At 30.6% G+C, this 17,581-nt stretch overlaps 5 protein-coding genes across 7 annotated transcripts; 3 read left to right on the top strand and 2 right to left on the bottom strand.

Moving 5' to 3' along the window:
* The first annotated feature begins 836 nt into the window (after nt 1–836).
* On the top strand, nt 837–3,626 carry LOC127067923 (T-cell immunomodulatory protein). Its single transcript, XM_051003373.1, has 3 exons — nt 837–1,347; nt 1,588–3,112; nt 3,282–3,626. Exons 2-3 carry the CDS (start codon nt 1,604–1,606, stop codon nt 3,543–3,545), a joined length of 1,773 nt encoding a protein of 590 aa, XP_050859330.1. The 5' UTR covers nt 837–1,347; nt 1,588–1,603; the 3' UTR covers nt 3,546–3,626.
* LOC127067929 (cyclin-dependent kinase 5) lies at nt 3,164–5,560 on the bottom strand. Of its 2 annotated transcripts, none has more exons than XM_051003388.1 (7): nt 5,388–5,560; nt 5,109–5,197; nt 4,818–5,011; nt 4,657–4,744; nt 4,401–4,572; nt 4,113–4,324; nt 3,164–4,023 (listed from the first exon to the last, which is right to left on the bottom strand). In XM_051003388.1, the coding sequence occupies exons 1-7, from the start codon at nt 5,422–5,424 to the stop codon at nt 3,916–3,918; spliced, it is 900 nt and encodes a 299-aa protein (XP_050859345.1). In that variant the 5' UTR covers nt 5,425–5,560; the 3' UTR covers nt 3,164–3,915. The 2 variants fall into 2 exon arrangements, with proteins under 2 accessions (XP_050859345.1, XP_050859344.1); XM_051003387.1 differs by having other exon boundaries at nt 5,276–5,396.
* A 158-nt stretch (nt 5,561–5,718) lies between these two features.
* On the top strand, nt 5,719–7,789 carry LOC127067934 (uncharacterized). 2 transcript variants are annotated; one of them, XM_051003396.1, is made up of 5 exons: nt 5,719–6,246; nt 6,538–6,600; nt 6,686–6,748; nt 6,890–7,003; nt 7,419–7,789. In XM_051003396.1, exons 1-5 carry the CDS (start codon nt 6,244–6,246, stop codon nt 7,539–7,541), a joined length of 366 nt encoding a protein of 121 aa, XP_050859353.1. In that variant the 5' UTR covers nt 5,719–6,243; the 3' UTR covers nt 7,542–7,789. The 2 variants fall into 2 exon arrangements, with proteins under 2 accessions (XP_050859353.1, XP_050859352.1); XM_051003395.1 differs by lacking the exon at nt 5,719–6,246 and adding an exon at nt 6,254–6,472.
* On the bottom strand, nt 7,561–11,399 carry LOC127068197 (uncharacterized). The gene is made up of 5 exons (XM_051004012.1): nt 11,251–11,399; nt 10,525–10,609; nt 8,891–9,496; nt 8,431–8,551; nt 7,561–8,356 (listed from the first exon to the last, which is right to left on the bottom strand). The coding sequence occupies exons 1-5, from the start codon at nt 11,323–11,325 to the stop codon at nt 8,125–8,127; spliced, it is 1,119 nt and encodes a 372-aa protein (XP_050859969.1). The 5' UTR covers nt 11,326–11,399; the 3' UTR covers nt 7,561–8,124.
* On the top strand, nt 11,345–15,041 carry LOC127067931 (prothoracicotropic hormone-like). Its single transcript, XM_051003390.1, has 7 exons — nt 11,345–11,493; nt 11,801–11,979; nt 12,113–12,343; nt 13,247–13,586; nt 13,826–14,005; nt 14,325–14,480; nt 14,658–15,041. The coding sequence occupies exons 4-7, from the start codon at nt 13,560–13,562 to the stop codon at nt 14,820–14,822; spliced, it is 528 nt and encodes a 175-aa protein (XP_050859347.1). The 5' UTR covers nt 11,345–11,493; nt 11,801–11,979; nt 12,113–12,343; nt 13,247–13,559; the 3' UTR covers nt 14,823–15,041.
* Nucleotides 15,042–17,581: the final 2,540 nt, after the last annotated feature.

Consider the following 17,581-nt stretch of genomic DNA (forward strand, 5'->3'; position numbering starts at 1 on the left):
GGGAAGTATTTTAAACTCTCTAATAAAAAGTATACCCAAGATTTGATAAGAATTATTACAGCATCACATTATTGAAAAACACTATTAATTTATGTAATATGAAATATATATGCCAAGATTATAGAATATTTAAAGAATAGTTACCATCCGAAGAAATGTTGTTAAATAGTTTGATGCAGAATTTTGCAATCCATATTTTGATACGTATATTTATAAATATTGTATATAGTTGATGACACACATGATCTAAAGATACAAGAAATTTTATTTTCGGGATTGTAACATATGTGATAATAAATTTTCAAATAAAAAAAAAACGTGCTGTGAAACAGCAAAATTGTCTTTAAATTAATAATAATAATAATAATAATAGTAAGTAAGTAAAACTAATAAAAATTTAATTTTTAAGGCTGTTCATCACTGGTTTTGAAGTTTTGAAAAAGCTTATTTTTTTGAAAAAAATTGTGTCAATTTTTTTTTTCAAAAATAGTTTGTACATAAAAGTAAAGCTTTTTGTAAATATTGAAGAAAATCATGTGCTCGCTTAAAACTTCGTCTTTAAAATAAGACCTTGTTCGTCAAAATCGTTTATAAATTACGTCTAAATTTGCTGTGGCGTAATTGCTATTTTCGATGTTTCATATAGTGGCGCCCATTGAACTTTGCGCCAAAAAAGAAGAGTTTGTTATCCCCACTACTAATCTTCGTATGAATACTAGACCGGTATGTGGTTTATTTCCGTGAAATGAACAATTGCTTCTATCGTTATAGGTTACATAAAATGTCAACAAAAACAAACGTACGACTCTAACATTTGTCGATTCAGTTTTCTTTCGGATTCCGACGAGGAAGCATCGGAGCTCTTTCTTTCTGAACAATATCTAAGATCATACGATACGTTCGACGATTTTATAATTATTTAAGTAATAATATACATTCGTTTAAATATTATATAGCTCGTAAAATGCGTTAAATATAAACTAATTTTTTAAACTTAATCTAATTTTTTATATTAACAAAGTTTATTATCGATCGAGAAAAAGTCGATAATAAAAAAAATAGAGCGATGTTTTTTTACTTATTACCATGTAGCGCTAGTATCAGATTTAATAAACATTTTGGTCACCAGAGGTCTCAGGTGTTAGCGATTGCAGCGCAGTTGCAAATAATGGGGACGTGATAACAAATCTAATTTCCTGATATTTAAGTTTGGTCATCTACTGCTGATCTCATTTAATATTGCTGTCAACAACAAGTATAACGTTCAAAATGAGACTTTTAAGATTTGAGCTATTGTCTCCGCTGTGCACATAAACATCTTTATTCCACCTGTTTACAAGATTAATAGTTAGTATTTATAGATATGTTATTGCATCGAAATTAATACTTCATAGATGACATCATTTGATAGGATTGATTCGTTATGATTTTTTTTATTATATATTTAGTTATTTTTATTCAGAGCGAAGTAGAATATTGTTATTTTAGAAAAATACTTATGGACTAAATTGATCCTTTTTTGTCATGCATATATTACAATTATTATAAATAGGATTTATTATTATTTTGTATATATGTATTTGACAGGTAGCGTAAGTTAGCCATGTGGATTCTACAACTCATCTGTGTAGTCACATTTGTGACAACAAGTCATTGTAGCGATATAACCACAGCTGTATTTGGAAATGTGCTGGATGGCATGCCTGCTGCATTTGGAGATTTTGATTCTGATGAACTAACCGATGTGTTTATGGTACGCAAGGATGGCAAAACTGTACAAGTTTTCCTTGCTGCAGAACAGGAACCTTTATTAAGGCCAAATAATGATCTAAAGTGTTCTTTCAAAGAACCTGTCACAAGCGTTGTACCAGGAGATTTCGATGGAGACGTCTTTATGGACATTCTAGTTACAACTATGAATCAAATAACTAAACTTACAGATGTGTATATCTTATGGGGTGGAAATAAAGATTCGGTTGTACAATTAAATTGTACGACTGAACTTTTATTCAGTATGCGAGGGCAGCCGTTGGCTCTAGATTATAATCGAGATATGATTATTGATCTTTTTGGTATGAATGAAAATTATAATAGAAGTTTTTGGATATTTACAGAAAATAGAGGAAAATTTAAGATCATACCAATGTTAGATAAAAAATATAAAAATATGGAAAAAATAAGCCATCCGCATTCAAATGCCTTTCTGGATTTAAATAATGATTTTTTGCCAGATCTTGTTGTAACAACAGACAAGTCTTTTGAAGTTTGGCATGGCAAGGAAGATGGTTTTGTCTTTAACAGACATATCGATTTACCGCGTAATGCAAAGGTCATTGGTCAGACTCTTTACCTCGATGTTGAATTAACAGGAAAAGTAGATCTTCTTTTGCCACTTTGTTACGACGAAGCAAAGCATATTAATTGCACTATAATGATGTATTCGAAATGTGTATGGCATGATTTGCAAATAAATTTCAGAGATAAGATTAATACTTGGGCATTTATAAAAGGAGATGGTCAACGTTACACAGACGCGATAACGCTTAGAGGCGGAGATTTCAATATGGACGGTTATCCTGATTTATTAGCGACATTAGAATCTACTAGCACTAAGCAGCGACAATCGTTTTTACTTGAAAATGTTGCATGCAACTCTTGCAATGGATTCAATCGAACTTTCGACATACGTTGGCAGGCACTTAATCCATTTTATAATGAAACTGTTATGGCAGTATTCTATGATTTTTATCAAGATGGTATTTTGGATGTAATTTTGGTAGAACTAGTAGATAAAGTGAATAAAGTCTATCGTACTGCTGCATTTAAAAACAGCTTAGATTATGACGCCAATTTCGTCAAAGTTATGGTACTCACTGGACGTAACAACAGCATGTATCCCATCTCGCCTGGTTCATTAGGAAAGAAAAAGCGTACATACGGCACAAATCTACCAGGACCATCGATAGCTTACAGAACTACCACGCAAGATGGTAGTCCACGTAATGCAATTGCTGCTCAATTGCCGCAAAGTGCATATTTTTCTCTAAACTTACCATACACTACTTTTGGGTTGGGCAGAACACCGAACTTCGTAGATTCGTTAACGATAGGAGTAAGTTATAAAATACGATCAGTCAAATTTTATATCAATCAAATCGGTTGATTAAATTTTGAATGATGGCATAAATTTTTATTGTACAAGGATTTAAATTTAACGTATAATAATTACATTTTTCTTAGATATAATACTTTATACAATTACACAATTTTTTTTTTCACAGGTCGGTGGTAAATCACGGGAATGGCCGCAAATTATTCCCAATTCTCAAATGGTAGTGATACCTAATCCAATATCAAAACCGTATAGATGGAAAGCTCAGTTATTTGTTACACCTAGTAAACTAATTTTATTAAGCGCCGCTGCTTTAAGCGGTACGTGCGGCCTTATTTCGCTAATTATTGTTTCATTGTATTGGAAGGAGAGACGGGAAGATAAAATAGAAAAGCTTCAAGAGGCGCATAGGTTCCCTTTTGATGCAATGTAAAAATAGATTTAAGAAAATATAATTAAGAATTATTTAATTATTTAACAGAATAATTGATTAATAAATAAGTATTGCTTCCAATTTATTATCCCTTTTGATTTACGATAAATATAGCAATAAATAATTTCCTTTTCTCATTCTTAATAGAGTAACACTTCTGTTCCTGATAGAAATTGGCCAATTTTGATAAAATTCATAATTTATTGTTTCGCCATATGTACTTTTATATAAAACAGGACTTTTTAATATCACACAATATGTTTGGCGCATCGAGTGCGAAATGTATCAACAAACGATCTTTTGTTGGAGTATTTTTGGTCGGTAAGCTTGAAGCACAAGACTTCAAAAATGCTAAACTTACACGAGATTGCTATTGGCAACGGTCATTTTTAATGGCAGGGTTTAAATCATTAAAATAAGGATGCGCCATTGCTTCTTCCGCTGACAGTCGCAGTGCCGGATTGCACACTAATAATCTCTGAAAATATTCGAAAAAAGTTTTAAAATGCATCTATACTGTTTCTTTTAAAAATCGATATGATTTATAACAGACAGTTCTATGCTTGCCTGTAATAAATCTTTTCCTCTTGAGGTAAGCTTTGGTGTAACTTGAGCCAATCCTTGCGTAGGATGATACTGTGGAAAAGGCTTGTAATCTGGCAAGATCGTTAACTCTGGCCATGTTTCTTCTGTCGGTGTACCCAACATTTTAAAAATCCTTTTCAGTTGATCATCCACATCCGAACCAGGAAAAAGTGGTCTCCCTGCATTTGCTAACTCTATACAAGTATAATATACAAATTGATTAGCAATTTCTTCTGTGTAGGCTCAATGTCTTATTTACAATGGAAGTACCAGCAAATATACATCCTGCACTCCACATATCAATGGACGTTGTGTATAGTTTTGCTCCAAAAAGAACATCTGGTGGACGGTACCATAATGTAACAACCTCTGCGGAATAACATTTAACCGGAATGCCAAATGCTCTTGCTAATCCAAAATCAGCAAGCTTTAGCTCGCCATTCTACAAGGATAAGGTAACTTGGATAGATAGAATCATGAGATTATATAATTCTATGATATACAAATTCATACACAAATATTATACCTTATTGATTAGTAAATTTTGTGGTTTGAGATCTCTGTGGAGAACATTACGGCTGTGACAAAATGCTAGTCCACGTAATAACTGATATCTGGAATAAACAAGAAATGCGTGAGATAATCATCATTGTCGTATATATCACAGTCAACAAGATAAATTCTTACAAGAATGATTTCACTACATCTAAGTCAATTTCTCCATTCAAACTATCAAAGTATTTTTTAAGATCTTGATCGCAGTGCTCGAAGACTAAAGTAAGTTTTTTATCGCTATGTAATACGTCGTAAAGACGTACTATATTCTTATGTTTTAATTCTTTTAATAAGCAGATCTCCCGAAGGGCTGAGGATGGCACACCCTATAAAAATAAGAAAAAAAATGGATGATCAGTATTATTCTTTCTCGTGATAAAAAATAAGTTGTAGATGATGAAAATAACGTTTAGATATACCTACTTCATCGTCATCGTCCAAACGTACTCTTTTTAAAGCGACGATCTCGTGAGTTTCGCGGTTCTTCGCTTTGAAAACGGTGCCATAAGTGCCTGAAAAGAAACTACGTTTAACGATGACTTGTATATGTAAGTCGACGTTTAACGATATAGTGACACATCTAAGCTCACACAACACACACAAAAGGCGCCGACGATTTATCTCGTTTTTAATGTTAAAGTAAACGATCAATTCGTTCATTGGAAACGTACGATTAACGCGATGACAATATCGTTCGCCTACCTTCTCCTATTTTTTCGAGTTTCTCATATTTTTGCATATTTTTGGCGTTACTTCGGGCGGAATGCACACGCACAGTGGTTACCGTTGCGCCGTGACGACTAAACTTCGCGCATTTAACATAGATTACGCGCGGGAATTCAAACTCATGGATTATTAGATTAAACACGAAGGGAAGTAATTAATTACACCCTATTGATCGATGCACGACATTTTCAAGGATGAAAAATAATAGCTTCTTTTATCGACAATACAGAACACGTTTCGTTCAATATTCTTCATTTATTATTAGTTCGTTATCGATCGCTCGACGTTTATTTACGATGTAATTTTTATCACCCTTCTTATAATCATACGACGTACAATACGATTCCAACGATACGAATTATATTTTACATTATATTCATTCGTAGGATATATTTATTATTCGAAAATGATTCACGCATTAAATGGCAATGTATATTTCTAAAAAAATCGAATAATATATTTGTCGAATTTTTATATGTTAATATCTTGTCACGTGATGTATGAAAAAAAACAACGGACGATCCGTTTGACACGTTTCGTACTAACCACCTAAGTCAAATCATTCAACATCGTTTGTAGATAAATAATAGTTATTATTCGTTACGTCGAAGTATGTTTTAATACAGGAATATAATAAAAATAATTAAATAAGAAATAAGTTTGATTATTAGTGTAATAGGAGAAATAAAAAAGAAGTACTTTTCTAAAAGGGGTTACAGGAAATAAAAAAAAGATAGCAATATTATTGGTCATCTATAGATAGACAGATACTTGTTATTGGTTGTTGCAATAGTGCCAATATTCACTTTGTTCAGGCTTCGTTATACGTTCTATGGTAAGTTTTCACGTAAGAAAAAATCGTATTAATTACAAGAAATAATTATGCGGATAAGATATTAAATTCTTCGTCGGATTATTCTACACGAAGAGAAAAGTATTTTTTTTTTTTTTTAACAAATATTCGTTAATATAAACGAGTCATGTATTTCGTCTTAGAATTATTCAATAGTATCATATTCTTTTTGATAAACCTAACAATTGTCTTATATACGTTACAACGCGTGAGTATTACATATATTTAAAAAAAAATTTATTCACATTGAAAAAAAAAACAAAATGATTTTAGTTTTTCTGGGCAATGAAACAGCATTATAAAATCGTAACAGATATCGCAGATTTTAATTCAATGGTAAATATATACAACACACACACACACAAATTTTTCGTTTGAGAATTTCTATGAAAATTTTTATTAATTTTTACGTTTGATTTAGGTAAACGAATCTCGCGCCAGTTTGGATTATATGAAATATAAAATAATGGAGGCAATGGATGAGGTCCGATTGTCACGTCTTTTTCTTTTATTTTTCTTTTAAATATTATTATATACGATACGTATCATGTGCAATTTTACGATGTACATATACGACGTATCGATAATTCGCAGATCATATTTCATAACGAAAGAAATCTCGCAGATCAAGGAAGACGTTAGCAAGGAACTCTGCATTACCGATCGTTTGACAAAACTTAGCTCAAGAATGGCTGCATTATCGCAAAGATTCAACATCGTGGAAGAGGGTGTGATAGAGGTTGATATTCTTTCTTGAATCAATCAAAATTAGTTTTATCAATTAAAAAATGCGATTGTAGTAGAGTTATATAGAATAGGTTAATTAATTTGTTAAAAGTTCATACGTGTAGGTATCAGTAATTAAAAAAAATGGTCAAACTAAAAAATTTGAAAAAATAATACTTGTAATATGATATACTTCAAAAATTTTTATTGATTTGGACCAGTTTTTTAATAACTTCCATATCCATTAACCGTTTCTATATTATGTTCCGTATCATGTTTCCGTATCATATAATCATATAATCATAGTTCTTCTACAATCAGTTTCATATAAAGATCAAATTTCATTTAAACAAACATATGATCGCATTTTTTTTGTGATAAGTAAAAATGATTAGTTCTGCTTATTATATTTTTGTTATTAAATGCAGTTTGTACGTATGGATCATAACATGGAAAGTGTTAGAGTGGAAACACCGGCTAATATAAACGAGGAGATGGATAAGATCCTCACGAATTTAGTCGAAAAGAAACAACAGCGAGGAAAACATTAAAATTGAAATAGCTAGATCGTCAGATATAATCCTTTTATTTGTGTTACATTTTGACAATATTCTCAAAGCATACATAAAGAAGGAATTAATTAAAATATCAATACTTCAGATATTGGACAAAAAAAAGTTTCAATGACGTCATTGTAACACGATTCTAATCTACGCAATGATATCCTCGAAATATAATTTTGTACTTATGTTTTTTAAACGGGATATATTTCAATCCCCAAATAAAATTTTTTTAATCAGTCGAGTGTATTCATCTTCGATTCTTCGAGGGGAATCTTGTACCGTAATTAAACGAAAGAAAAAAAGAGATCCATAATTTACATTTAGCTATATATACTTTTACATCGATTTCTACTATGAAATTTTACTAATGATACTAGACACATCTTTATTCTCTTTAACATCTCTGTTTTATATTTGATGTCTATATTGATGTAAGACTAATATCTACCTAATAATATCTACATAAATTATTATAATATCATGTTAGAGATGTTTTAGAAGAAAATTAAGACATAATATAAATCAAAGTATATAAATTAAAAAATTATACCGATGTGTCTAGCTTGATAATTTAAGGTTGTTCTTGCTGTTGTCGCTGTTGTTGCTGTTTGATCAGGTAATCACTCAATCTCTTAACGAATCCACTCCATCCGACACGATCGATCTCATCAAAATTTCTTTTGTAGAAGTTGTCGAACACGTTTGCATCGATCTCGTCGATATTTCTCTTGCCTAAACGATCGAATACGAGTGGATAGATCTCTTCGTGATCAGCAATACGCGAATTCAATATCGAAGGTCTCCTGCAATATACAACCACATAAGTTGGGCCACAACATGATTGTAAGTATCATTATTACTAATTTTTTCAATTTACCTCAATGGAAAATATCGTTGTTTCTCATAAACCAGACCAGGATAAAAATCGGCATTATGACGAGTTGATCGTAACAAATGGCTACCACCAACGTTGTCCCGATTATGTTCATCCGTTACACCTTTGAAATAAGATAAAAATATTACACATTTTATTGAAAATCTCTACACATGTTATCTAGCTTTGAATGGAATGGAATATTTTTGTTAGGGATGATCGTAGGACAGGTATGATTATCAGGATAAAATTGAAGCAATTTCTTGGTCGTGTGATCTGCAATTTTTAATATTTATCTAACAATAATTATTATATAGAACTCTTGATGCATTAATATTATGCAATATTTGTATTGATTCGTCATATCGAATAGCAGTGGGAAACGTAAGAATATAATTTTAATTTTTTAATTTTCGATCGGTCTTCTTCATTTTTATTTTCGCATTGTTATCAAGTAGAGATCAATCGTAGAAACGATCAACGTCACGAACGAGATTCCCACCGCCGATCTGATCCAAATTTCTCACGAGATTTCCACCGCCGATCTGATCCAAATTTCTCACGAGATTTCCACCGCCGATCTGATCCAAATTTCTCACGAGATTTCCACCGCCGATTTGATCTAAATTTCTTAACAGACCGGCACCAAATGTATTTGAACTTCTAACAAGATTTCCACCGCCGATCTGATCGAGATTACGCATTGTACGATCGTCAGCCTCGTTTCTCGACTTGAACAAATTCTCTAGATTACCCAATCTAATCGAATTTGGACCGTTCATTCTATTTTTTCTCATTTTTTGTTTCCTTGAAGATTCGTATAGACTTCTAACGAGATTTCCACCGCCAATCTGATCCAAATTACGTTTTGCACCGATCTTATAGCCGCTTAAATCTCTAACAAGATTTCCACCACCAATTTGATCGAGATTTCTGAGCGAACGTTCATCATTGTATTCGTTAAAGTCGTTTGAAGCTATATTTCGTACGAGATTTCCACCACCGATTTGGTCTAAGTTTCGTTTGACAATACTTTGTTCATTCGTCTCGGTTATTTTTTGGGCCGGTTCTGAAATGGAAAAAGAATGATTACAGGATATATGCGTAAGTAAAATCTTCCTTACAAAATAATAATATAAGTGTTTTTATATAATTCATCATAATGTAAATCGTAAGTCATACGATAGAAATGATAATTGTATTAATTGTACACATTTATTTTTAGGTGTTATAAAGAAGAGAATCTTTTTTATCACACCGATAAAAAATGTTTTATCTAACGCTATCTATAATGTAGGAAAATTTTAAAAACGTAAAGAAGAGTCCCATCAGGAGTAATATTTTTTTTATTTTTTATAGCTTACCTTTCCCGAAGGATTTAGAGATGTTTCGTCGCGTAAGCAAGGAAATAAAATTTAAGTAATTATTTATCCATACATTTTTATCTCTCAGAAGCTTATAATTAAAATAACGAGATCTTGCGCATTGTTCACGTAGATTCTTTTTACGACTCGTTAACACATCGGTTTAAATGTCTTATTTTATGATTTTTTTTTTACAGAATTAATTGCTTATGGAAGCTCTAACCATCTGTCGTTCTTTCATTTTCTGTTTGATCGATTGGAAGGAAATTTTTTTCTACGATCCATCGTAAAAAAGATAAGAAAAAAGAAAAGGAAAAAGAACAAAACAAGAGGAAAGAAAAAGTCTCTGGCGAAGTAATAATTTTTTGTTGCAAATTATCATGATGTTACAAAATGCACGTGTGTGTATGCCCTGAGAGACTTGACCCCTAACAACAATATCGATCGTACGACATATCCCTTTGGGAACATATATATGTAATTTACCATAAAAGTAAGTAATATATACACATAAGTGAACGCGATATCCTTAGGACGAAAACTTGGTAAAGGTTTAAAAAGTATCCTGATACCCGACAAGAACGAAACTCATTATCGTACACGCAACGGGTATACCAAAGTTACTTTCTTTCTTTTTTCTTTTTCTTTTTTCTTTTTTTTTTTCGTGAATTGCCTTATCTCAATGCGATCGTTGTTTCAACTAAGGGGAAAATAAATTAAAAGGCGTACTTACTATGATCGTCTAAATATCTGACCAAAAAGTCCGTCGCGATTGGATGGTAATTTTCTCGTTGTGCTTGATTAGCATCGTTCTGTATCTGATAAATCAATGATAAATGACAGTATTAATTTAATGGAACGAAGGTCTATGTAATTGTTTAGAATCATTTGTTCACACGGTATATGTTTTATGACATGATGATTTCATGATAGATAAAATATATATATATATATATATAGAGTATACAATGTACATTGAATTAGAATGAATAGGATGATTCATTCATTCATTTATTTATTTATTTTTTATTTGAGAAAACATTATACATTATAAAGAAAAAACTACAAGATAATTTATTTAAAAATAATTCATAATTCATTTCTATACAGTGTACAACTTGCATTAGAATGAGCAGAGTAATTTGTTTCCTTTTTTTATTTGAGAAAAAGCGCGTTAAAGAGAAAAAAGACTGCAAGATAGTTTATTTTTATAAATAATTCTAAATTCATGTCTGTGCAAGGGAAGGCAATTTTTTAAAAGAGACAAGACGTTTAGTATGCATAGACAAAGTTCGCGACGCGTGTTTCGAATAAGCACATATTGATTTCTGTAATTTCACATTAATTTTAATTCACCCGATAAATTTCATACATTTATTCAATAATATATTTTAAATCAAATGAATATACTTTAAACAAGATAAATTTAAAAAATGAAATAAATATTTCTTATTCTTACCTGTAGAGCCGAAAGTTCAGTAAAAGCGACGATGAGTATGTTCGCAATTAAAGATGAAATCACGTATGTCTTCATGATTTCTGCTGATCTAACGATGTAGCTTCTGATCTAGTTGATCCGAAGGAAGGATTCAAAGTGACGTGCCGCGAAAAGTACGTGATGTGTCCCGATCCTCGTGCTCCCTTGAAATATATAGAAGTACGAGTGATGGTGAGGGAAATTTGCTGAAGGGGGTAAAAAGGGGTAAGTAAACGCGTCTGCGCGATAAAGAGCGCGAAGAATCACCCTTCCGAAGTATCGTACTTTTATCACTAAAAGCTTTTTAACCAAATAATGTATATCGAGTGGAAATTTAATTTTTTTTTTTTTAATTTAGATTTCATGTTTTTTTTTTTTTATTTTTTTTTTATGATTGCTACAAATTAGTAGATGTGAAATTGGTAATTTCTTCAATATTTTTTTTTTTTTATTATTAAAGATGTACATGTACGTATATGTACGTACAAACACACACACACACATACATATAACTTTTATATATTGTTCGCAGCTAAATCTTCTCTGGACAATTTTTTAAGATACGCCATTACTTTAAATATTACTAAAGAAGAGCTATGTTTTATGGCAGAGATTAAGTCATCATCTTTCTTTCTTCTTTTCAAAAGAACGTATCATTTTTAAAGAACGATACGTCAACGTTCTAGTTAATTACAGAAGATTAATTAGAAAGTAAGACAGGATATAATCCTCGTATTCTTTTATCGTACATCTTTTTTGAAAACAATAATAATTAAGATTTCTTTGTAATATTAAAAATTATTAACGGATATGATAATGATTTTTTTTTTTTTATCTTTTCAAGGCTTAGACGTATCAAGAATATGAAGTTAATCTCGCATGTCTTTTTGGCAAATTAAACCTTCCTTTGGGAGGTTGAAAATCGTTTATATAAAAAAAGAAAAAAAAAAACAAAGGAAGGAGAACAAATAAGCGTATGTGAAAAGTGGCTGAATAAAGCTGCTGAAAGTCAGCTGACGATCGATCGATCCTCATAGTATCTGGTGCAGAAAATAATTCAAAGCGGCCGTGAAAGGTGCGTAACGACGTATTTGTGTGTATGCGTGCGCGCGCGTGTCTGTATGCGTGCATGAGAGCGCGGTGCTCGTCAACCGTGAATACGACGAATACGTTTCTCTAATGACGAGTGATAAATTTCTCGTAAACATGTGCGACCGATCGTGATATTTGATCTTATATTTTTTATTTTTTTTCCATCTCGTTAAAAAGAGAACGAAGTTGATCCTAATCATTTGATGATATTACTTTGAATTATAAAAACGACTGAACAATATTGTCGTTTCTTTTGTATAGAATTTTTCAAGATATATCTATATATCATATTTTTTTAACCAATTCATAAAGATCATACGAATTAAAACCATTGGAAATTGAAAGAGATAGAATGAAATCAAATAATCTGAAAGAGGAAGGGAGAGAGAGAGAGAGAAAGAGAGAGAGAGAGAGAGAGAGAGAGAGAGAGAGAGAGAGAGAGAAAGAGAAAGAGAGAGAGAGAGAAAGAGAGTGAGAGAGAGAGAGAGAGAGAGAGAGAGAGAAAGAGAGAGAGAGAGAGAGAGAGAGAGAGAGAGAGAGAGAGAGAGAGAGAGAGAGAGAGAGAATGCAGAGTGGTGAATAGAAAGGGGTAAGAAAGAATAGATAGAGGTCAAAGGTGAAAGGATGTTGAAGCGTGAGATATGAAAATGTCGTCACAACTGATACGTTTCTTTGCATACACTTAAGGGTAAAAATTGCGTACAGAAGATTAAATGCATCCGCGTATTTATTTAAAATCAATTTCGTAAAAATGCAATTCATTTACAAATATAGCAAACAAAAAAGGGAAATGATTTTATTTCATATTGAAAAAGATCATTGTTATCTTCTAAGAGTTGGAGCTAAATTATCTGATATTGTTTTTCTGTTGCGATTTTTGAACTAGTGATTTTTCATCGGCTACATAGAAAGATGAAAAAAAAAGGAAAATGAGTTTTATTTTCGTCGTTAATGGTATACGAGAAAAAAAGGAAAAATATGCTTCGAAGAAATGTGACCTCGAGAAACACAAAAGATTAGAATTCTGATATAAACCTTAGATGTGGATATCGAGTAGCATTAATGGTCCTTTTGATAAGTTGAAAGACATCTGAGTTGTATGAGAGTGTCTTTATTGAAAAAATATTGTATATAAGGGAGATATTCCAGATCTAAGATCATCAGTATCCGATAGAAAGTATAAGGAGAATTATTACATTATGAAGATCAAAATTTTCATCTTGTGCGTAAGTATATATACGGGATAATATTAAGTTTTCATGAAATAAAATTATAATTATATATAAGTTATAATAAATTATAATTTACTTTATTGCTATAATTCAATCAATAAGATATTTAATTAAATTCATATAACACACTTCTACTGGTAAAATTATCAGTTCATAATTAATTCATTCATTAATTTCTTCTTCTACATAAAATTCTTTTTCTCATATATATATATATTTTTTTTTATCTATAGATGATCCTACGAAGTCTTTTAGGTCAAGAAACAAATAGTAATTTTTCTTTTGACCGAACAAAAAGAGATTTATCAAAATCAAGAGCCTTCGTCGATTACGACGATTTTCCAGAGAATCAAAAATCGTTGTATTATAAACAAATGTATCTGTCTGGTGGATTGAATGAAGTAAAACGAAGAGTAAGCCGACGTATCTTTTCATATTTGAATTTTGATTTATGCGTTGATGGTTTTAACGCGTACGAAAGTTCGAGCCATGAATTACGTTGACAGTGTGTTACATTAAACATAAGCTTTTTAATGAAGATCTATCTACAGAAGAGATGAAATTTTTTAATTTATATTTTTTGAATATAATTTGTACGTAAAATGTTTTTTAAGAAGTATATTTAGAGAATATAAAAATATATTTTAAGATTTATTTACGTATTTCTTTTCTTATTGTCAATGCTATTTGATAATAATATTCATAATAAAAATAACATGTTTTTTTCGTTAGAACTTATTATATTCTCAAAGCTTCTGTCCTTGTGAAAGCCAATATGAGATAAAGGATCTAGGTGAAGGACATTATCCTAGACAATTAACAGTATCTCATTGCAAACCTAAAATATGTCAGGATAAATTTAATTCGTGTAAATTGTTAAAATATATGGTAAGTTTAATGAATTAATAAGAAATTGTTTATCTCATTTTATTTTGTCATAAGTCCGTGTAACAAATATAATTTTTTATATTGTTACGTATACAAGAATTATTCGAATAAAATTTCATTGAATATATTCATCAATTAGTAAAATATTTTTTTTCTGACTAATCATTTATTTTTCAGGTACACATTTTAAGTCAACGAGATGCAAATGCTTTGGTAGAAGATGATAATAGTTACATGGACGAAAATGCACCACTTCCTGAATCGCTTCGTCATAAATGGCAATTAAAACCGATGTATATTGCAGTTGCTTGCGTGCCCGAAACGGAAGATAGAGGGAATTAAAATAAAAAAAAAAAAAAAAAAAAAAGAGAAAGAAAAAAGAAAGAAAGAAATTCAACAGTCTATGCGAGGTGGAGAAATAAAACAAAAAAAAAAAGTAATAGATGTAATAATAGTAGCATATTATTATGATGTAACAAGTATTTATAAATGTGTGCATGTATACGTATATATGGAATGTACTATTTTAATTCAGCATCGTTAAATAACATTAAGAAATAATTATATAAATGTTCGAATTTAAATTATCATCGTTATGAAGAAATATATTATAATATGATATAGAAAGTCTTCGTTTAAATATATTTTTTTTTTGAAATTATTATTGATCTTTAGAAATAATTAAGAGTAGAATAGAACATTCAATATATTATATATATATATATATATATATATATATATATATATATGTACATATATTCGGACCCTTCGAAATGTCTTTGAAAAGTGCATACTAGGAGTCGTAGAAAAATCTACAAGGTATATCCATAAATCCCGCTGTGAATTGCACCACATCGTGGCACGAACGAAATCATGTACACGGAAAGCCACTACGCATTTTTCTCATCCGAAGCAACTTCCCCATTTTACCCTAGAGATTCATCGCGAGACAACTTAAGAGACTTGCGTGACTTATTTGAATTAATTACCATCTTCAAAGAGTTTTACGAACTGAAATTTTTATGTTCTCGATCGATTCGTTTCAATGTTTTTATTATAAAGGATTAATTATTAACAGAATCAGAAATATATTCATTGGATTTATTTGTTTTTTATTTCTTTTTATCGTCCAAGGAATAATAAAGATTGTATTTAATCGATAACAAACTTCATTGAAGTTCGCATTTGTCTGTTTGATTTTTATACGCAACTCGATTCGTTTCCGATTATTTTTTCTTTTGAGAATTGATCTAACTCGCTAAAGCAATGTACATACAATAGATTACGTACATGCGTGCGTAATCTCTCACTCGTATTTACGCCATAGGGAAGAATATTATTACTTTTGTTTTCATATGTCAACGAGAAAGGAAAAGGGCAAAACAAAAATATATATTTTTTTTCATTTATTCTTATATTGACATTCGTATTTGCACTAGTTAGATGAATTTCAAGGGGATTGCTTTTAGATTCTGCGTATATTCAAACAGGTCCGTCTATACTATTTTATATAAATTTTTTAATTATTTTTATCTATACGCATATGCTATTAATAGTAAGAATAATAATAAGAAATATTATATATATATATATATATATTACATATTACATAGTATAGAACACACAATGAATAAATTATTTAAAAAGTGAAAAGGATTTTTAAAAGGATTTTTGAAATGATCTAATATTTTTTAGAAAGTTGAATAGTTTTGCAATCAGTTTATCGATAGTTTCCTAGACGATAGATTGTAACTTCAATCATTCTCTCTCTCTCTCTCTCTCTCTCTTTCTCCCATATGCGACCATTAGCTTCTCCGAGAGTTCATGGTAATTTTATCAATTAACGACGTATATACTATCTACTAGATACTTCTCCTCGGTTTGCTTCTCTGCGTTGGCGTCGTCGTCGTCGTCGTTATAATGAGTTTGTAAAGTCAAATGACATTTTTGCCTCGTTTCATCGTTAAAAAAATCGTTTTTGTTTTTAACAAAATTTTGTGTTAAACATTTTTCTCACAATATATAAATTTATTCAAACGAAAATAAATTTGATAATATAGTTTAATGATAATGTACATATAATATCAACGACGCGGATACGCAAGAAGAATTTGAAATGTTTTACAAAGATCTATGTATTTCACGTTATCAATGACGTTTTAACAAACGAGTTAAATCGTCCGACAATTATTCGACCTTGACCATTCGACCGAGGAACATTTGAACGATCGTTTAAGCTCAAAAAGCTTGCATTTTTGCTCGTTGCATTCGTCTATACTTTTTTACGCATAAACACGCCCACACACAGACATATTTATATTATGTATATGTGTTTATATTTATTCTACATAATGTATACAGACACCAATCTCAGAGTCTTTAGGAATTAATTCACTCTAATTCCTCTTTTGTTAATTTGCTTTCTATTCTGACAATTAATTTACTTTATTCAGAATCTTTTAATTAAAAGATAAATATATACGTTTTCAATATTATATCATTGTTAACATTGAATAAAATTCATAAAGCATAGGAATTATACTGTGTATTTACGAATAAATATACATACATAAATATATACATATGTACATACCTGTATTGCTCCTGAGAAAAATGAGAATCTTTTACGGCTCTCCGAAGAGACATACAAACGACGATATTTACAACTAGACAGTCTCGTCGAATTTGTCTCATAGGAGCTATTGTGTTCTATAGACTCTTTCGTGATAGAAGAAAAGGTTGACGCACCATGGATGAATCTTGCTCCTCTTAAGGGATACGAGTATTTTTTTGTCTCTCTCTCTCTCTCTTTCTCTCTCTTTCTCTCTCGACTCATATTAAAAGAAACTATCTTCGAAAAAAATTATGCAACTAATAAATAAGTAAAAAAAAATTAATCGCGAACGGTCTCCTATAACTGATCAATTTAATCTTACGATAAACGTATTAACGACGTAATAGTTGTATAACTTTATAGTAGAAAAAAAGAATTGTTAATAAAAAGAAAAGAAGAAAGAAAAGAAAATAAGGAAAAAGAGATATACTCTCTGGTGGCTTATGCAAACCATAACCCATCATCATCTTTCGACTCTTTCGAGATA

This window comes from Vespula vulgaris, chromosome 12 (assembly GCF_905475345.1).
Source record: "Vespula vulgaris chromosome 12, iyVesVulg1.1, whole genome shotgun sequence".
Taxonomy (NCBI): Eukaryota; Metazoa; Arthropoda; class Insecta; order Hymenoptera; family Vespidae; genus Vespula; species Vespula vulgaris.